The sequence below is a fragment of the Schistocerca cancellata genome, chromosome 9 (assembly GCF_023864275.1).
Source record: "Schistocerca cancellata isolate TAMUIC-IGC-003103 chromosome 9, iqSchCanc2.1, whole genome shotgun sequence".
Taxonomy (NCBI): domain Eukaryota; kingdom Metazoa; phylum Arthropoda; class Insecta; order Orthoptera; family Acrididae; genus Schistocerca; species Schistocerca cancellata.
In genome coordinates, this window is record NC_064634.1 from 317,790,652 (window position 1) to 317,812,810 (window position 22,159).

Here is a 22,159-nt window from a genome sequence, read left to right on the forward strand (position 1 = left end):
CTTTCAAGTAACATCATTATGACACAAACTTTCATGATATTGGACGACTTCAGAAATAACTGCTCCAGTTACAGTTTAACACCCACTATAGCTCCATCAACATCAAAGGAGCAAACTTATACAGTAGTGAGTGACAGCAACTTAGACAGCGACATCATATGGACATCAAGACCACCTGATATCACCTAACGATGACAATCTCGCCGAAATAGGCCTGTTGTAATAAAAAGTGTAACCGAACACAGCAGCGTCTTGGTCTCATGGCATAATACATACATTATGTATTTAAAACACGAAAATAGGTAACATTTCGGACTTCAAAGAAAATTCCGGAATTTCCCAAAAAAGGCACATTGTTTTTCCTCATTTATTGCAAGGAGGGTCAATGATATACACACCAGTAACCCCTTCCCCCCTCCCCCCCACCCCATCACCTTTAAAGATCGGAACTCCATCGAATAAAACAGTATCAAACATGTGAGTGCTTTACAAAAGTCTTTTGAGAAAAGCTAGTCCACTACGCATATCAATGCTTATGACGTCATATCTCCTGCTTTATGTGATGTACAGTGATATAACTTTGCAGGGATATGGAGTGGTATACGTGCAAATTTGTTTTATAGAGATAGTGGTGAAGAAATAATAAACTAAAACATCAAGCTTGATGCTGAAATTTTACTGTATAACAGCGAAAACGTAATAAGCGCTAAACTTGTTTGTCTTCCATTGTTTGGTGGGGGTTTCAGCGAGAAAATGTTTCGAAAAGGTTTAAAATTATGTGAGAAGCTTTTGGAAATCAATAAGTGTTCTCTTTCTTAACTGGATGACTATAGTCTGGGTAATTTGCACGCCTTGAGTTACGTGCCTCAAGACACACACAGTTTCTAATTTTAACACTTGAATTATTCTTGTAAGCCTTTGACTTAAGATTATATATATCTCTTAGTGAGCAGATTATGACAGCATTTTAAACTTTTAAATCTGGTCAATAATTACGAGGGCTGTTCAATAAAGATGGATCATAATTTTTTTATGGTCATAATTTCTCGAGCTAAAAGTTAATCTTATGATATTCTGTTAGCTTAATGTGCAACAAACACGCCGGCCGTAGTAGTTTCATTGTTGGGACTCCTGGTTCCCACATGTGAGAGACAGGCAAGGTCAGACATGGTCAGTATCGCCTACCGCTGCAGTGGTGGTAACACCCGAAGAGCAATATGTGGCTTTGAAATTCTGCTTTCGTCTCAACAGATCTTCAGCTGAGACCTATACAATGTTACAGGATGCCTGTGGAGAGTCTGTTCTTCACTAGAGCACAGATCGAAGGTGGTTTAAAATGTTTAAAGAGGGGAGACAATTAATTTCAAAGGAAGATGGATCCAGTGTTCCAGTTACTGCTCTTAAGGAAGAAAACATCAACACTACTGCTGTCAGTGCGAGAGAGGATCGACGAATTACCTTAAGCTCACTTTCCAAAATACTGAACATTTCATTGGGTGTCACCCGCACGTTGGTGACAGAAAATTTGCACATGACACGTGTCTGTGCGCGATGGGTTCCAACACTGTTGATTCCCGAACAAAAGGACATTCGCGTGCAGGTCTGCATGCAGTTAAAGTTGATATTAGAGGAAGATCCGGAATTTCTTTCAAATGTAATCACTGCTGAAGAAACTTGGCTACATCATTTTGATCCTGAGAGCAAACAGTAAAGCTCGGTGTGGAAATCTTCTTCATCACCAACTCCCAAAAAAGCAAAAGTGGTTGCTTCTGCTGGGAAAGTTATGGTCATCTCATTCTTTGATATTCATGGAATGGTTTATCAGCATTTTGTACCTGCACACACTTCAATAACTGTAAAATACTACAGGGATGTCCTGGAAACATTGCAAGTCCATATCAGGCGCAAAAGACCACATTTTCGTGAAACAGGCTGGATGCTGCACCACTATAATGCGCGGAGCATATTGCCAATGTTGTTTCTGAATATCTTGCAAAAATCAACGTGATGTGCATCCCTCACCCTCCCTTTAGTCCGGATTTAGCCCCGTGTGACTTTTTTCTGTTCCCTATCATGAAGTAACGCCCTCAAGGGAGGCACTATCAATCATTAGAAGCGGTAGTGAAGGCTGCGGAGGCGATTTTGAAGGACCTCTCAAAAAATGGTTTCCAGCATGTATTTGAAGACTGGCAGAAACGCTGGGACAAATGGTTCAAATGGCTCTGAACACTATGGGACTTAACTGCCGTGGTCATCAGTCCCCTAGACTTAGAACTACTCAAACCAACTAACGTAAGGACATCACACACATCCATGCCCGAGGCAGGATTCGAACCTGCGACCGTAGCGGTCGCGCGGTTCCAGACTGTAGCGCCTAGAACCACTCGGCCATTGCGGCCGGCACGCTGGGACAAATGCACCGCATTCAGACTACTTTGAAAGCGACCATCTAAATCATGGGAATGAATAGCCCTCCTATATGAATAATACTGAGAATCGAATATTTGTTGCTCCTGAAAGCTGTCATATAGGCAGCGTGCAACTGCTCCTATTAGTGATGTGTATATGTGTGTGTGTGTGGGTGGGTGTGTGAATTCCTAAGGGACCAAACTGCTGAGGTCATCGGTCCCTAGACTTACACACGACTTAAACTAACTTACGCTAACAACAACACACACACCCATACCCGAGGGAGGACTCGAGCCTCCGGCGGGAGGGGCCGCGCAATCCGTGACATGGCGCCTCAAACTGTGCGGCTCCTATTAGCCATTTAATAATTCAGATTATTTGTTTACACCGAGAAGACTACTGGCATGGTGTCCGACGCGAGTAAATGTATCGACAGAAGTCGAAAGGCCTCATGCGCTACCGAGAATTTTCTCGGCGCAGCCAACCTAGAGTACCTTATCGAGCACACAATGCCGTTTCGAGTACTTCTATTCGGTAACTATAGTATTTAACGGTACGCCTTTTCCTACCTAAATAAGCGTTTGAACAACTCACTTCTAATGATATCATTAACGGGAGCTCGTCAATAGAGTTTCAGGGTCAGTGTACATATCAGCTACAATCACATTCAGAGATAAGAATCTTATTGATGATCGGAACAGTGCGTGTTCAGATATCACTCCGATATTAATTCTAGCTGACTTGCAAGACCCCAGAAACCTACCAAACATCTCAATTAGATTTTATAAGTTCTTCAATAATGCCTTAGTGCCGTTAATAATTCTATTCGTAAATCACAAGCTCTGAATTCACAATCGCAGTAATATCGTTCATTGATTTTCCTCTAAACAGCAAATCACTATTAAACTGGTTAAACAAGCATTAACAGGTCGTAAAGCTTCATTAGAGTTCAATACTCTTTGAGTACTGAAGTGCAAAATAACCAGTCTAAATCATCGTAATATTAAATGTCAGGGATATTGCTACACTTCCGATCTTATTCTGTGTTTAAGAACACTTTGTCGTTTAACTGACAATTCATTTAAAGTTACCTAGCTAATCTTCGTCCAAGTAGAAAATCTCAAAATTGAATATTGCCCCATCAACCGATTCTCGCAACTGAACTGTTTTAATACGTCTTTTCAGAACCTACTACGTGCAACCAGTCACCATCACGTGCAGATCTGATATATCACAATTGTTTAACGTTAACAGTCGGACATCAGATACAGAAGTGAACACAATTTTATGTTCATTTATTAGCAAGACATTTTTCATCACATTCAGTCTCGACAATGCCCTTTAAGTCGTCAGCCGTCCACTGGCTCCCAGAACACCCGCTACCGCGTCGTAAGAATAGCGCTGGAATACTTTGCCCATCGTGGCATCGTGGGTCATGAAACAAATACAAAACACATTTTCAGTACATCAACTCATACAAAATTTAGAATACAATATTAAAACATTTATTCCTACTGTTCTGGCGTCGCTCAGCGGAACCTATCAATGTTTGTCACCACGTGTAGTGCACACTACAGTTGGTAGCGACCGGAAACAAGTGAATATCGGTCCAAAGTCGTACAGGACCTTCAGACTTGTACAAGCAGTTACTTCCGTCATCCACCGCTCCGATAGTCTTCTCAGAGTGAGCGATTAATAATATCTTTCTCACTGAGTAAAAGTTCATCAAGAATGTTTGAGAAGTAAAAACTTTCTCTTCTGTGCTCAATATAATATGGCCTCGTGTGTCCTTCGATGGAGGCACTTTATTGTCTATAGTTCCAACAGGGGTATTATACATTTCAGCTGCTTCTCAGCTATACATTTCCGTACTAACCACTGGAGGGACAACAAGCTGCAGAGTAAGGTTAGGTTAATGTTTTTTAACGGCCCGTCGACAACGAGGTCGTTAGAGACGGAGCACAAGCTCGGGTTAGGGAAGGATGGAGAAGGAAATCGGCCGTGCCCTTTCAAAGGAAACATCCCGGCATTTGCCTGAAACGATTTAGGGAAATCACGGAAAACCTAAATCAGGATGGCTGGAGACGGGATTGAACCATCGTCCTCCTGAATGCGAGTCCAGTAGCTGCAGAGTAACATTATGATAATTTTGATACCTTATTGGTCCTAATGCGTCTCTTCATTTTAACAGCGTGTAAAACAAAATGGAAAAAGCACGATCTGAAAACAACTACGGAAAAAATTAAGAAAATTTTGAAAATTTGGGTTGGCGAAGCTGTCCCGTTTCCATCAGGCTTTCTGGTGCAACATTGTACTTCTTATAAATTAAAGTTGCCACCTCGATCGGAAAATGATATGACTGAAGAGCTAAAAAAAAAAAAAAAGCCCCGTTACTGACCTTCAAAGTAATCACCATTAGCAACAACACACTTCTGACATCGATTGTAAAGCTGTTGGAAACTGTCACCAAACGCTTCATGAAGAATCGCTCGAAGCGTCGTAAAATTCATTCTGAAATAGAATACAGTGGGACCTCGCTTAACGAGCACCTCCTATAACGCGCAATTCGCATAACGAGCAAAACCAATTGTAAAAAAAAAAAAAAAAAAAAAAAAGACACTCGCTTAAAGAGCGATGTTTCGCGTAACGAGTGACGACGATTTAGTGTGATGTTACCAGCCGTTCGCGCGGGGCGGGGGAAACGTTCGACAATATGAACACATCTCACTGTCGGTAGCGAGATATGAACAATGTCTTCAGTACGTGCTGCAGTCTGGGTTTAGCGTTCTTTCTGTTACCGTCGTAGTGCAGCTTGTGTGCACACATTTTTCTAACCTTGTGTTCACACAGAGTTTTTTGTGTCCAAATTTTAATAACTTTCCTAGAACTGTCCCGGAAGATAAAGCCGCAAGAAGATGACCTTAAGAGACAGAAAAGGACCTTAGAAATGAAACGCAAAACATTGAAAAACGCGAACATGGTGTGAGCGTTGCTGATTTAGCACGCGCACAATACAATCGGTCTATATCAACCATTTACACTATCCCTAAGATCAATATTAAGGAGCTAGATGCTTCAGAGGCGTGACAAGAGTATCTAAAAATCGGTTTCGTATTCTTGACGATGTCGAAAGGTTGTTCCTTATAGGGATAAATGAAAAGCAATTATAAGGCAACACTATTTACTAGAACATCATCTGTGAGAAGCGAGAATGACTTTAGCCGATCTCGTGAAGAAGACGCCAGGATCATCAGCGGCCGAAGAAGTGTTTAAGGGAAGCCGTTGGTGGTTCGAGAAATTTAAGAGAAGAACCGGCGTCCACAGCGTTGTGAGGCATGGCGAGGCAAGCAGCTCCGACACAAAGGCAGCAGAGAACTTCATCAGCAACTTCAAGATGCTCATAGATTCTGAGCATTATCTGCCGCAACAGGTTTTTAATTGTGACGAGACGGGTCTATTCTGGAAAAAGATGCCGAGGCGTATCTTCATAACAGCAGAGGAGAATGCGTTGCCTGGTCACAATTCAATGAAAGACCACCTCACACTGCTGTTCTGGACCAATGCGAGCTACGACTTGACAATTAAGCCACTGCTTGTTTACCATTCAGAAACTCCACAAGCCTTCAAGAAGTGTAAAGTCCAGAAGAGCAGGTTAAATGTGTTGTGGATGTCCAAAAAGGCTTGTGTTGTAACTGCGACCGGGATGCTCACGGGGTTGAAATGACGGAAAGCGTAGCGGGGCCTGCGGACAGGCCTGTGAACAATAACACAATGGGAGAGGATGGACACGACCGACGAAGGAAAGAACGAACAACAACAAGATCGAAACAGCGGAGTCACAAGGAAACCTAACAACCACGTCCACTCGTACACAGAACAAGAAATTAAGTAAGCTGTCTAACGCGAGGCGATGTGTCCAGAGACGTACACAAGATTAGACTGGCTGGCTGAGCTTTTTTTTTTTTTTTTCTTTATTGTGATTTCATTTCCCCCCGTATGGGCAGGGGAGGGCTGTCAGCGGCACAATTCGCCGCTCTTCAGCCGAGTGACACGACAACTAAAACAAGAATAAAATGATACATACATAAGGAGATAAAAAAGGGGAACATAAAACAGAGTAAGGGGAGAAAATGGAGGTAAAAATACACTGACATGTAGACGTTCATGGGGGACAGTCACCAGAAAGTTAAAAAACACAGTTGGCGATTCTTAAAACACAGAGAAGACACTGAATGCGCATGCACAGGTTAAAAGTTGGCCACAGTATTAAAAACACTCCGAAACAACACACTTAAAACCCACTTGGAGCACACACGACGAAGAATAAAACTACCAGGTGGGACCTGCCGAGGGAAAGGTCAGAGAGGTTGGAAAAGGAGAGGAAAGCATGGGGCAGCTGCGGAAGCAGCGGGATGAAGAGAGGAGGGGCAACCGTGGGTTAACGAAGAGGCAGGAGACACGTGGGGAGGGAGAGGAAAAGGGAAGACAGGGCAGGAGGGAGCGCAGAGACACTGAAAGGAGGCACAAGAGATGGAGGGGAAGTAGGAGGGGAAAGCCGCTCAGAAAGAGGGTGGGGGAGGAGAGGGAGCCCTGAGGAGGAGGCAGGAAGAGGGGGTTAGAGTTGGTAGTAAGGGTAGATGTCAGGGCGAAGCTCATCATCCGGGAGGGGTAGACGGTGGAAGTTGTGTTGGGAAAGGAGATGGAGGGTGTGGAGATGGAGAGAGGGAGGGACACAACGGTAAAGGCGCAGCTACTGGTTGGGGTGGAGAGGAAGGGAGACACCAGGGGGTGATGGGGATCAAGGCGGCAGACAATGTATAGTGTGCGGATGTGTTCAAGGAAAAGGAGTAGGTGGGGGAAGGGGATGAGGTCGTAGAGGATACGCGTGGGGGACGGAAGGCGGATGCGGAAGGCGAGGCGGAGTGCACAGCGTTCGAGGATTTGGAGGGCTTTATAGAACTGGGGAGGGGCGGAAATCCAAGCGACGCTGGCATAACAAAAGATGGGGCGGATCACGGATTTGTAGGTGTGAAGGATGGTGGAAGGATGCAGACCGCAAGTCTGGCCGGACAGGAGTTTCAGGAGGCGGAGACGGTTGTGAGCTTTGTTTTGGATGGCAAGGAGATGGAGAGTCCAGGTGAGGTGTCGGTCGAGTGTGAGGCCAAGGTATTTGAGGGTAGGAATGAGGTGGATAGGACGGCCATAAATGGTGAGGTAGAAATCATGGAGGCGGAAGGAGCGGGTGGTGTGGCCTATGATGATCGCCTGGGTCTTGGAGGGATTAACACAGAGGAACCACTGGTTGCACCAAGTGGTGAATTGGTCAAGGTGGGTTTGGAGGGTACGTTGGGACCGTTGAAGGGTAGGATAAAGGGCTAGGAAGGCGGTTTCATCAGCGAACTGGAGAAGATGAACAGGAGGGGGAGGTTTGGGCATATCAGCAGTGTACAGGAGATAGAGGAGAGGAGAAAGGACAGAACCTTGGGGCACGCCGGCAGAGGGGTAGAAAGTACTTGAGTTGGAATTGTGGATAGTCACATAGGAGGGACGATGGGAGAGGAAGGAAGCAATGAGACGGAAGAAATTGATGGGGAGAGCATAGGTCTGGAGTTTGAAGAGGAGCCTGGGATGCCAGACACGGTCATAGGCGTTCTGGAGGTCAAGGGAAACAAAGATAGCGGAGCGACGGGAGTTAAGTTGGAGGGAAAGAAGATTGGTAAGGTTAAGGAACTGGTCGTCGGCAGAGAAGGAAGGCCGGAAGCCACATTGGGTAAGAGGAAGGAGGCGGTGCTGGTTAAGGTGGGCTGGCTGAGCGAGAGGCAGGCGCTTAAGTACTCTATCGGGGGGCGCCGCTATTGGCCGCTGGAACCACGTGTTCCACTGTGGCGCCCTCACACTAAATGCAGGCCAGAAGGCGCGCGCCACCACAGCTTACGGCGCGATGGTGCAGAGACCTTTAGGGGTCTTCGACGTCCATGACGTCTGGCGGGCATTCAAATTCTGCGGCGCGCGGTACCAGAGCTTGGGTGGCACATAAGCTTTTTTATGTGAAAAAAATATTTGCTTGAGATGAATCTGCCACTCCATGTCTTGCTTGTTATGGACAACGCTCCTGCCCATTCTCCAGGCCCACAAGACCACCTCCTTAAAAAATTTCAATCCATCAAGATCCAATTTCCGCCTCCCAACACCACTCCGTTACTCCAGCCTATGGACCAGAAGATTACTTCTAACTTTAAGAAGCTCTACACTAAAGCATTCTTAGAGCATTGCCGTGAGCTGACTGAAGCTACCAATCTCACTATCAGAGAGTTTTGGAAATATCACTTCAACATCGTTGCCTGCGTCAAGATGATCGAAAAGGCGTGGGAAGGGGTTACCAAGAGAACCCTTACTTCTGCTCGGAAGAAGTCTTGGCCGCAATGCATTGTCGAATGTGACTCTGAGGCACTTGAGTCAGTACCTGTGGAGTGAATAGTCTACGAGATTGTGTCTTTGGCCAAGAGCAAGGGGCTAGGGTAACAATTATATCAGTGAGCTTGTGGAAGATCACAGCCAAGGAATGACCACCAAAGAGGTTATGGAGTTGCAGTGTGTTTCACAGCAGGAAGTTGTGGAGAGGAGTGCTTCAGAGGAGGAGGAGGAGAAGAAGGTGATAATAACAAAGCAGCAATCTTCTGAGTCAATAAGAGAAATGAGGAAAGCATGGGAATCAGTTGCATCATACAATGAAAATCATCACCCCAATGAAGCAGTGGCTACGAGCTCTACGTGACGATGATGCAGTGTCGCATTTTTGCCAAGTGTCCAAGTCTCGGCAGAAACAAATGACTACAGATAGGTTCCTAGTAAAAAAGAATTAGTTATGTATGCGTAGCTTTTTTGAATAAATGGCATGAATAAGATAAAACTTTTAGTACTTTTTCTATAAGGAACGCACTATCGTATTTTATATTGATTTATGGGATAAACTGTTTCGCTTAAAGAGTGTTTCACACTGCGAGTAATATTCTGGAACGAATTATGCTCGCTGTGCGAGGTTCCACTGTATATTATTATATTCTATTAAGTAAAACAAGTAATTTTTATTCAGACATGAACAAATAAGAAAGGCTAGGCACTTCTATTGAATACCAAAAATCGTCACCTTCAAAACGAAAGCTAAAACACGGCCAAGACCTAAAAAAGCGTGACAGTACTGAAAACGCGTGAATTGGCCGATGGTAAGTCCTCTTTGTGCGTTAGGAAACAGTGGCGCTCCTAGCGGATAGTTTAGGAACTTGGCAGCGCACCAAATATAATCGTTTTTATAAGCCGATGAAGTTGTCCCTAGGGCAAAGTCGTCCTAGTTGACGGTACTTTGACGGAAGCTGCTGCTCCTGTCCTACTCAGTTGCTGATTTTACGTATTGCTTCAAACTGGCGCCATCTCTGTTGTACCTGCAACACCTTGCTCTATTTTCCAGGCATTCGTCTACATCTCAACGGCATACTGCCATTTGGAGGAGAAAGTGCTCCACGAGAAAGCGTACCCGCCTCCCGCAGATCCACACAAAACGATAAAATTCTGCGAAAATATGAGCGACGAGATCTGCAATTCGATGACCAAAAGGTAAGTCCGTCCTCTGTGTCTCTTACTTAGCTTAATAATCGGTTTGGGAAAGATCCACAACTCCCTTTCACACGGAAGGTGAAGCCGTGCACCTGTATGCAGTGTTCCGTTACCTACAGCCGATCTTCGACCCACAGGTAGAGCTCAGCTGCAGCCTGTCGGGGTGCTGTAGGACAACTCACTTACAAAATGCTTCTCATTGCTGCTGCAAGTGTTGTCGTTATGATGGCTACACACCGTTGTGATCACACCGGTTAAAAACTGGAAATCTTACGATATCAAGAATCCTGCACTAATATATGGGAATTGTCATGAAAATGCCCACTGGGTGTAAAATAATCCCAAATGCTTCAACAGGCCTTTGTATGGAACAACAGGTAATAGGGAACAGTGAAAACAAAAAAGAACAACTCTGTTCAGCTGACATCGTCTGGTTTACTGACGGGTCGAAAACAGACGAAGGTGCCGGGGTCGAGTATAGCGGTACAGCCTTGACCAAAGAGCCCATTGTCTCAAGAGAAGCTGGCCATGCTATTCTAGACAGAGATGTTCGACATCGGAGTATGCGCAGACGAGATTGTACAAGGGTCGTAGCGTCTACATTCATTCAGACAGCCAAGTAGCTCTGAAATCCTTATCAGTCCCTGCACTGAGATGAAAGGTCGTTGCAGAATGCCGTGAAGCCCTTGTGAGACTAGTGAAAAGCTACAGTGTAAACCCACTGCGTGTCGATGGTCACTCAGATACCAGTGGAAATGAACAAACTGATGAGCTAGCCAGGGGCGATGACTCCCGTTTGTTTGACCGGAATCTGGTATAACCTTCATTAAGGGGACGGTAAAATCTAAAATACGTAGAGCGCTCGTATCGAGAGGCTGCATGAAGAACGCTGGTCTAAAACACAAAAACAAAAACATGGCGAGTTAATGGTGCTGAAACATGTTTAACGAGAATTTCTGTAATCCTGGACATGTGCAGGAGGATTATTAAACTCGTGGTACGTTTAATGGCTGGCATGGGAACTTAAACAAACTTCTATACGTGATGGGAACAGAGTAAGAAGCACACAAGCGCATACTGTAAGATACTGCAGATGAAACCGCATCACATTTACTCTTGCAAAGCGAAGCACTGGCGACCAAAGACACAAAATGCTTGGGTCGCTAATTCCTGAAGAGATTGTGACTAACAGAGACCCAATAACAGCATTCCTACTATTCTTTAAGAGTACTGGTCGGCTTTACTGAAATGACAGGGAGAAACACTGCACAATACGTTCTGTTTCGGTGCGGGCAATAGGGTACTAACATCATTGTGGTTTTGTCTCCCCGGTTGAAACAAATCAAATCAATAGTTACATGCAAAATACGGGAAAAAATTCTGAAGATCTTTCTTCATGAACTCGATTTTCGAAAAAAAAATTCTAAATAAAACGTTGGATGTATCACGCCAACTGCCAGGAACCACAAAGCCAAATACGGTATTTGTGTTTGTTGTGAGGTCGCCGCATGCACCAGCCACATGAGCCGTTTCACTGCTTTTCACTTCAACGTACATTTTAATGTGAAGATGTACATTTTAATGTGAAGACAGCTCCATTGGGAATGTCTTTTAATGGATTTTATTTGGTTTTACTGATGTTCACACATTCCATATTACTTGACATGAGCTTCTTTGCTCTAAAATTTATCGTCCCCAGAATGCGATTTTACGCGTCCATGTACTTCTAAAGAAGACAATGTTACAGTTGTTGAAACCAAAACCATGGTCAATGAGTGTTAATAAACCTTTATACCTGCAACTGGTTAGTTGATTTTTTGAAATCATTCTTGTTGAGAGAGTTGAGGTTGAACGAAACAGAAGAGATCATGACTTTTTACGTGTTGATGGTCCAACGTTTGATACAGTACTGGAAAATGGTTGTCCCAATGGTGAAAAAAACACACACAACAGTGTGAGATGCGACTCCACCAATTCAGCGTTTATCTAATGCGCTACCATACATGGAGATACAGCAGAGTGGAGGATGACGCTACGTACTTAACGCTGTACACTGCTTTGAAGATGGCGCTGCCATAATAGCAACTCCTAAATATTAGCAGACTATAGTTTGCTATTGCTTCTTATCGTTAATTTCTGTCGCGTCCACGCAACAGCTGTTACAAATAATAAGTATTACAGCGCTTTCGTGAGTAACACATCGTCATAAAGGTTTCTTCAGATGTTGTTTGGCCTTAAAACCATATTTGATCCAGTAATATGACTCATTGGCCTCTTTAATGTAACTTTCTTTTTGTTACACGTTTCGGACAAACAAGAAGCGAAGTATGTGATGTGAAAAGTTACTTTCGTAACCCAGGATCTTCCTGAATACAGAATGATGAAACTAATGTTCCGTCTATGTCCTCTTCCCGAAAATGTTGAGAAGGTATTTTGCTACGTCTGAGTGGTTTGCAATATTTCCTTCTCACAGCGTTCAACTAGAGCGCTCTTCGAATCGTGTTGATAGAAAATCTAAAGTCAAATTGCAGAAATAAACAATTACTTTAAAAGTAACCAGTGCAACTAAAATCATATATATAAAAGAAATATCGCTTGAACTGGTCCAATTACGAGTGAAATGTGATTCCTTTACACTTTAGACTACAATCAGAACGACTAGTATACATGTAAACAGTACAAGTTGTCCTTTTTTTTATCAAAACACTTCGACCAGAAGCTAACGTTTGGGGCTACTAACATGGGAGACGCCGACTTCAGATTTGCGACGTCATGACAGTTTTTATCATACCTCCATGCTTCGATATCTTGCTAATGGCAATTACTTCGAAGACTTCACTAGCGCAGTTTCAATCAAAGTATAAGTATTTGAGACAGAGCTATGGAAATATGTCACGCAATAACACGTGCACTAAGGGATTATATTCACGTAAGTAATGTATACTTATACATAAATATCTATATATACTTTTAGTGAAAACTTTTCATTGATTAGCTTTTAAAGCATCCTTCGTGGCTGTAGGCTGCCGTTCTCCGCAATTTGTGAGCAACAACTTGTTCGAATCTTTCTTAATATTTCTGTTTTTGTGCTCACCTGCCTCATCATCCCACAATGCTCGCAATGATTTGCACATTTTGATGCAGTCTTGTTTTCGAAACAAGAAAAGCAACAAAGAACTGTGAACACAAAAGATGTCCAGAGCCAGTAGCGCGCGAGGGATTGGGAAGGACGTTGTCAATACTGCTAGAGACGGTAAGATATTTCCGAAGTGCAATATATTTAAAAAGTTTTTGATGATTACTGGGCATCTGGAAATGTTGTGCAATGCTATTCACGGTCCAGTGGCCTTTAGAAAGCAGAGAGAAAAGGTAACAACAGGCAGTCTGGTATCCTTACTGTAGTTTGCGAGCCATTTTCTTTAAAAGTTTTTTCCCGCGAAATAAAGGAAATGAGTAAAAAGCGACTCTTTTGTGCTCTGCCGACTTTCCTTATTGCCTCCTACTACATTTTCTTGTTAAGTTGACCGCCTAGCTTATCCCCGTTGCTGGATTAATCACATTCCCCGTGGCGCTCTTTGTAGACATTGTGCAAGAACAGCGTTACTGTAAAAATGTTTTCTTCACTGCCTAAATCTGTGGCGTAGGCTGAAAGACCATTCAGCACACAGAAACGAAAAACGATACTTCTACGATCGACAGTGAGTTACATGGATTATCAGATTTAGGAGTGCTTCCTCTGAAATCTGCCTCAAACTTGTACCTCTGCTCACCGCACTTCATGTCATATTGGCATCAGCGGTGGAACTCCACCAATGGATGCTCAGAACATCGACAAGGTTAATTTAGCTGATGGGTGGTGGTTCACGGTCGTACATACCTAGGGCACAAGGCGTGAGCAAGTCAAAAACCGCATTAGGTGATGCATCCCGCATGCTAATAGGTAGTGAGGAGAGTAACGGTACCTTGACGAATTTTTAGCATCGTAACTTATCACAAGTGCAACAATTAGTACCTCCTCCCTTTATCTCGTATCCAATTTTTACATCTGTATGTGTATTTTGTTTTATCGCTACATCATTACTACATTCTAATTAAAAGAAATTAAGCCTGACAATAATGGGCACTTAATTATCATGACTATGTCTAATCCGCAGTGTTTTGGGAAATCTTCCGAACACTTACGCCTTCACAAAGGCCCTCGCAGAAGGCCTTTGCGTCGAAGCGATGGAGAAAGGTTTACCAGTGTTGATACTTCGGCCTTCTGTAGGTGAGTTCAAAACAAATAATAAATATTTCGCTTAAGCTTGAACCTCTCCACAAGTGCTTCGAAACTGATTACTTAAAAAAATTATGAGGCGTAAAATACGCTTCACATTATGTGTTTAAATTTAGACCTTGAACCAGTATAATTTTTTCCAGTGATTCCGATATGGAAGGAGCCTCTACCGGGATGGACAGACAATATAAACGGACCAACGGGTCTGCTGATCGGAGCAGGCAAGGGTGTGATCCGTACAATGTACTGCGACCAGAACGGCTATGCTGACTACCTGCCTGTAGACATCGCAGTGAACGGAATAATGATTGCTACGTGGAATTATGTTGCTAATGGGTAAGTGGAAATGCGTTACGATTTTAGAGCATGTTTGTGCCTAACGATTGGCAACGTGAATGATCATAACCGCTTGCACTAGTAATTTTAGTACATGTTTCACTCAGTATTTCCAAGTGTCAGAATACTGTAGGCCGATTGAAGAAAAACGTATGTTTCATTCATGAAAAACGCGACAGTAATGATTAAAAAGGACGTCCATTTTTTCAGCAACAGAAGCAGAAATACGTCATATACTTTCTATAACACCGACTCACATTATTGATGGCCGGCTAAAGCGACCCCTAGGTGTGCGTAGACTATCAGTAATACTGGATAATAATATTCAGCGTAACGACCCGTTCGCTCCAGAGCGAATCGATATTGCGCAATATTAGTGTCAGCTACGGACACGGGCTGTTATTTGGCTCTTGGACAGGCTTTTCAGTCTCATAAGGGAAACAGGAAACGTAGACTGATGAATAAGTGGTACAAGAAGAGAGGAAGATTGACGCTATGAAATTTACTGAGTGACTTGAGTATAAGCGTGCCAGATGATTATCGGAACTTTCGGAGCGTGTATGTACACTCCTGGAAATGGAAAAAAGAACACATTGACACCGGTGTGTCAGACCCACCATACTTGCTCCGGACACTGCGAGAGGGCTGTACAAGCAATGATCACACGCACGGCACAGCGGACACACCAGGAACCGCGGTGTTGGCCGTCGAATGGCGCTAGCTGCGCAGCATTTGTGCACCGCCGCCGTCAGTGTCAGCCAGTTTGCCGTGGCATACGGAGCTCCATCGCAGTCTTTAACACTGGTAGCATGCCGCGACAGCGTGGACGTGAACCGTATGTGCAGTTGACGGACTTTGAGCGAGGGCGTATAGTGGGCATGCGGGAGGCCGGGTGGACGTACCGCCGAATTGCTCAACACGTGGGGCGTGAGGTCTCCACAGTACATCGATGTTGTCGCCAGTGGTCGGCGGAAGGTGCACGTGCCCGTCGACCTGGGACCGGACCACAGCGACGCACGGATGTACGCCAAGACCGTAGGATCCTACGCAGTGCCGTAGGGGACCGCACCGCCAGTTCCCAGCAAATTAGGGACACTGTTGCTCCTGGGGTATCGGCGAGGACCATTCGCAACCGTCTCCATGAAGCTGGGCTACGGTCCCGCACACCGTTAGGCCGTCTTCCGCTCACGCCCCAACATTGTGCAGCCCGCCTCCAGTGGTGTCGCGACAGGCGTGAATGGAGGGACGAATGGAGACGTGTCGTCTTCAGCGATGAGAGTCGCTTCTGCCTTGGTGCCAATGATGGTCGTATGCGTGTTTGACGCCGTGCAGGTGAGCGCCACAATCAGGACTGCATACGACCGAGGCACACAGGGCCAACACCCGGCATCATGGTGTGGGGAGCGATCTCCTACACTGGCCGTACACCACTGGTGATCGTCGAGGGGACACTGAATAGTGCACGGTACATCCAAACCGTCATCGAACCCATCGTTCTACCATTCCTAGACCGGCAAGGGAACTTCCTGTTCCAACAGGACAATGCACGTCCGCATGTATCCCGTGCCACCCAACGTGCTCTAGAAGGTGTAAGTCAACTACCCTGGCCAGCAAGATCTCCGGATCTGTCCCCCATTGAGCATGTTTGGGACTGGATGAAGCGTCGTCTCACGCGGTCTGCACGTCCAGCACGAACGCTGGTCCATCTGAGGCGCCAGGTGGAAATGGCATGGCAAGCCGTTCCACAGGACTACATCCAGCATCTCTACGATCGTCTCCATGGGAGAATAGCAGCCTGCATTGCTGCGAAAGGTGGATATACACTGTACTAGTGCCGACATTGTGCATGCTCTGTTGCCTGTGTCTATGTGCCTGTGGTTCTGTCAGTGTGATCATGTGATGTATCTGACCCCAGGAATTGAGTCAATAAAGTTTCCCCTTCCTGGGACAATGAATTCACGGTGTTCTTATTTCAATTTCCAGGAGTGTATTTTGCAAATGGTTACACCGGTAACTGCGATTGTGTCTGCATAATATTTATATAATATTTATTCATTTAAATCCAATTTTAAAAAACAAGTACACATATTTGTATATGAACTGCGCTAAAAATTCCCTACCCTTGCAAAAAGTTCCTGCTATCAAAATACCGATGCGCTGCCTCTAGTAGCTCGTCAGGACCAGCTCTGCTTTTCGAAACACTCATAATTCTTTCCAGATCTGTGCTATAATTTGCCTGCAATAAGTTTAATTTCTGTACTAATTGAGGCTCAAATGCTTCCAGGTACATTTCCCTGTATTTCCACAACAACTAACCGTATTGTACCGTTTTCTTTTAGCTATTGCTATACTCGTTTAACACACCATAAGGTTAGCAACCGCTGTATACTTCCAGTAATTCCCAAACGGACGTGCGTTCCGCTGATTTCAAAGCCATTTCCACTTCGGAAGACAACAAATAATGCAAAATAAATAACAAGTCATGCAAAATAAATAGTGCGGTGTACGAGACTGGGTGCCAAAAATGTACAATATTAGCCAGAGACTATGCGGGTGGTTTAAAAATAAGAAACGGATTTCACTTGTTTGTTACCAACCATAAAATATAGAAACACTTTGCGCATGTCACTGGACAGAGTTTTGACAGAGCTCCGCTGTTATTTGTTTGTAGCAATATGGCGACTATATTTGGGCGAAGTCAATGCACTGTTCAAGTGGAAAGTGCATTCCTCTGTCGACTGAGCAAGAAGCCGCTTATACACAAGTAGATTTATGAGTGGCATAGAAAATTCTTGGAAACTGACATCACGAGGCTGAGTGCATCCCGTTCCATTCCTCCTATTAAAGAAAAATTCTTGGCAGTCCTGGGAACAGAACCCGGGTTCTCCACATAGCCGCGCCGACTACTCAGCTGCAGAGGGGCGAACTTAATGGTAGATGCAATCAAAAAGAGAGGTAAAATATTTGTGTTGTGCATTAAGCCATACCACACATTAAGTTTCCTGCTGTCCCTTATGAGCTGTACCACGATATGTGTGTTCTCCGACCTCCAGATCCGGACATTATGCCCGTTTACTATCCCAGAGTTGTGAAAAGTGGCTCCATCGGAAAAACGTACTTTATTGGGTAACTATTGTTTGCATCGATTCATTCCAGCATGTTACTAGCAAATTGAGCATCTCGGAGCCTATCGTCCGGCTTCACAGCTTGTAGGAATTGCACTTTGTATGCATGAAAATGCAGCATTTTATGTAAAATCTTGACCGTAACGTTCTGAGGTATGCCCATGTCGCTGGAAACACGACGCGTCGATTTCCGCGAATTGAGTTGAAATTCCATGTACACACAGTATCAACGGGGACGTCACTCACTCCAACTCTACCGCTTCTTGTCTTGCCAGCAACACTGCCAGTCTCCCTAAACTTATCAGACCATCCACTGATGCTAGTCACATCTGGCGGATGCCGGCCAATGGCACTTTCGAACTGTTGCTGAACTATAACAGGCGACCGTGTTTAATGAAACCACAAAACGCATTGCGGTTTCTTCTGCATAGACGCCATTGTGGCAGCTGCACTCTTAAATTGTGGTACACGTAATACAGAAGAGTGAAAAGAAATCAGGTGCTATCAGAGTATATGTAGGTATTTATCTAAAAGGTGTTTCAGAATGACGTTTTAAAAATTTGGAGGACAGGATCCTTACACCAAAACAATAAAAAAAGTCCAGTAAACATGGGCTCTGAAATACATATCTAAATAATGATTGTGATTTGTGCCTCATTTAGTAATCATAAATTTCCTCAGTCATCATTTTGGAGAGTACACTAATATTTTTGCGATCCGGATCATTTAAACCCGGATCACCTTGCATGGTTTGCGGCTGACAATAACGTCAGTTAAATGAAGCGTGCGCACGAATAATGCTGTATGGCACATTTTGCAGTTCTTGGGAAATTGACAAAAACTGTTAGTTCCAGAGAATTAATACGATATAATAATGTAATAGCAGATATGTATTGTTTGTGCATACAGACTGTGAAAAATAGTAATTTCTGGTTTTTAAAATTGCGCTGAGCACAGATTTTTCGAAAATAAGTAAGTTTTAAAATGGAATAACGCTGTATGGCAATGGATATACAGCGTTATTCCAGATCAGCCAGTGCTCTGCTGTAATTATAAGGTGTCTAGAATCCAAAAATAGTAAGTAAGAGATTTAAAACAAGATACTAAATAATATTTATTGTAAACTGAATTGCTTGATCTTAAAAAAAATACAACATTAGTTTATCAAGTTTAGGCTCAAATCTAGTACATTATAGTCAGTTGTCACGTTGCAGATTTTCATAAAACTGCCAGTATTTTGGTTCCATATATTTCGTCATGTCCAATAGATCCCTTTTCTTCTCCTTATGAACTTTCAGTGTCCCGTTATAGAGCAACCGGAATTCAGAAGGCAATGGACAATTTTTTACTTGCTGTTCACAACCGTGCTTTACAATACAGTGTCTTTCCCATGGGCGAAGCACATTGTGGGTACGGCGCACGCTTAAACCTCGAGGATCGTCACTACACAGCTTCAACCAAAGTACATAGGTAATTTTCAAAGCACGCGGCTTCTTCAAAAGCAACTCGATGGATCCTATGTCCTTGAAGTCTTCCATCATCATCTCGTGAATGGTCAGTTTTGAAGGATCGACAAAGGCCTCAGCAATGACGTGCTTTCATTTTGAAGGAACCAAAACTTTTGACACTTTCTTTCTTTTCTCGATGATTCCAAATTCCCTGTCACAAGGTAGGAAACTGTGACCCGAACATAAAAACTTCTGATGTATTTCTGTAAAGTACTTGCAGCTGATCAGATAGAAATTAAGCGCTGAAGCTCTCCAGTTGTTCTGCCCGACACAGCGGTCAGACCAAACAATCATTTTTCGTTCCATACCTTCTTCAAGCGTATCACAATTGTGCATCACAAATTTAAGCAGACAGGAAACTATTTCGGCTGAACCTCTCCTTGCGGTGGATTCATCCCTCAAATTTACGGTGATGTTTCCAGTACCAACGTCATGAATCGTGAAATTATACGACAGCTGTCTCTGGTAGTATACCGTGGAATGAGTCAATGTAGGACAAAGTAAAACCTGTTGTAGGTCAACACATATAACATGTATATTCTTATTCCTCTTAGCCATTTCCGTATCGTTTTTTAGGGCTTTGTATGCTTGGTCTGCCCTTGAATGATGCAACTGACTCTTAATTTCGATCTTGTGCAGTTCTATTTCATCTGAAGCTGCAATCATTTTGTTAAACAACAAATCGCACAGTCTGCAAATATCTGATCTAGGTGTTCCGAAACGCTGATTAAAATCTGTTTGAAACACACATTGATAGTATGACCTGCTTATTGACTTATCAGGAAACTTTTCGGTAAACAACCGATACATTCTACAGAGGTTGAGATCGGGGTGCAGACATTCTTTTGAGGATTTATTCCTGCTGTAATGGCTCATCTGCTTTGGGAAACTCGATATGTGTTGCCGAATAAGAGCCCTGTCGTCATTTGATATGGCATGTAGCATATTGCAATGTTTTCCTCTGCCGTCTTTAGGAGTGGTCATTCCACCTTTTACTGCATTCGTCGGTGGGTGATGGAGAATATGTCAAGCAATGTTTTTTGACACACTTCTTTTGAGTAAACTTTTTATTTGAAAGTAGATTGTTTCCGTGAAGTATCGTCTGTCTTACCTCTCTTGCGCCTGGCTGGCACGCCAATTTCCATGGATTTTATTTATATTTCCAGGTTTATGTCCTTGCATCCTTCTTTTGAGCACACGTCTGCATTGCATACAGGATCCTGAATCACGAAAACAATCACTATTACTACCTAATATTCAACTAGATTATCAAATTTCACATTCTCTTTTAATAATATAGCATTACTCAGACTGAGTATTCTATTTTTTCGCCAATGATAACTACAGAACTGTAGTTAATTTCATTCACATTACATACTTTTACCGTAAAGTTTTCAGAAGATACACATAACATGCCATTAGAGCCATGTACTCTACAGGGCACGTCGCCGCTTTACAGGACACATATGCTTCTCTAAAGACATACACCTTTTTACAAAACCCATACAGCATTATTCCACTCAGCTGTGTTGGAGGTTGTTTCGAAGGAACTACCTTTCCTTTTCGTGATTTATGCTCCAGTCCAGCATCACGAAGCCATTTCCTCTTAATATCCTGCCAACTACCAATGTTAATTTTCCTTTTTCCGTGCATTATTTGCACGTTTCAAACCACTTGCGGTAAGCGTCACCTTGCTGCACTCCGCCATTCTTGTAACATACAGCATTGTTCGCGCAGAGGCGCAAAAACTGTGCGCGTGTCGTCGGTGTTTAGTGCTGCCATCGGACGGTGAACATGTCAACTATAACAGCAGGCGATGCAGACTGCCGTATACAGCATTATTCTACGCGATTTGACGAAATGTCAAAATGTGCCATACAGCGTTATTCGTGCGCACGCTTCAAATATCTTGGGATACAGTAGCAATGCGGCGTGAAATGGTGTGCGACCCATTGTTGAGTACTGCTCGACTTTTTGGGATCCCCACCAGATCGGATTATAGGAAGACATGAAAGCAATAAGTTCGATCAACAAGCAAGTGTTGTGGAAACGCTCCATGAACTCAGACGGGAATCTTTGGAAGGGAGGATACACACTTTTTGTGAAATCCTATTGAGAAGGTTTATATACCGTCATTTGCGACATAGTGCAGACCGATTCTACTGCCAGGAGTATACATGTCGTGGAAGGACCGTAAAGACTAGGTAAGACAAATCAAGGTCCGTATGGATGCATGTAGAGAGTCGTTTTTTCCCTGCTCCATTTGCGAGCGCAACAGAAAAAGGGAATGACTAGCAGTGGTACAAGGTACCCTCCACCATGCACCGTACACAGTACCTTCCAGAGTATGAATATAGATGTAGGTATAACTAATGAGACGCTCCAGCTTTGCACTAATTACTACCAAACCATGATATTTCTGGACTTTGTCTCTGTGGTAGCCGTCTGACCCACGGGGTGACATCACAGTAAACAAAAATCATATCAGTTTTTTCGACATACATAGTGGAAAGTCCGAAAAGCTTCACGAACAAGCAGAGGACGTTTTGATGCGTTTCAGTTACCGACCGAAGTGCTCTCACTCTCAGGTGCAATTATACGGTGGTCGTCTAGTATCTAGCTAGATCAGACATGCATACGCAGACTGACATAATGGCAATAAATTACATACACAAACAATGCTCGTGAATCGGTCTACCTATCTACGTCTACATCTGCATAGATACTGCCCAAGCCGCCGAACGGCGCGTTGCTTAGGGTACCCTGTCCCACTGCTGGTCATTTCCTTTTCTGTTCCCCTCGCAAATAGAACGAGGGAAAAACAACTGTCTATATGCCTCCGTATGGTCCCCAATTTCTCGTGTCTTATCTTCGTGGTCCTTACGCGCAATGTA

General features: G+C 43.8%; 1 protein-coding gene across 1 annotated transcript in view; it reads left to right on the forward strand.

Moving 5' to 3' along the window:
- The window catches only part of LOC126100633 (fatty acyl-CoA reductase 1), a 247,309-nt gene that overhangs the window by 204,019 nt on the left and 21,131 nt on the right, over positions 1-22,159 (forward strand). Inside the window, exons 4-6 of the mRNA XM_049911260.1 lie at positions 9,875-10,020; positions 14,175-14,287; positions 14,440-14,632. Coding sequence (XP_049767217.1) covers positions 9,875-10,020; positions 14,175-14,287; positions 14,440-14,632 — 452 coding nt within the window. The remainder of the gene's footprint in view (positions 1-9,874; positions 10,021-14,174; positions 14,288-14,439; positions 14,633-22,159) is intronic.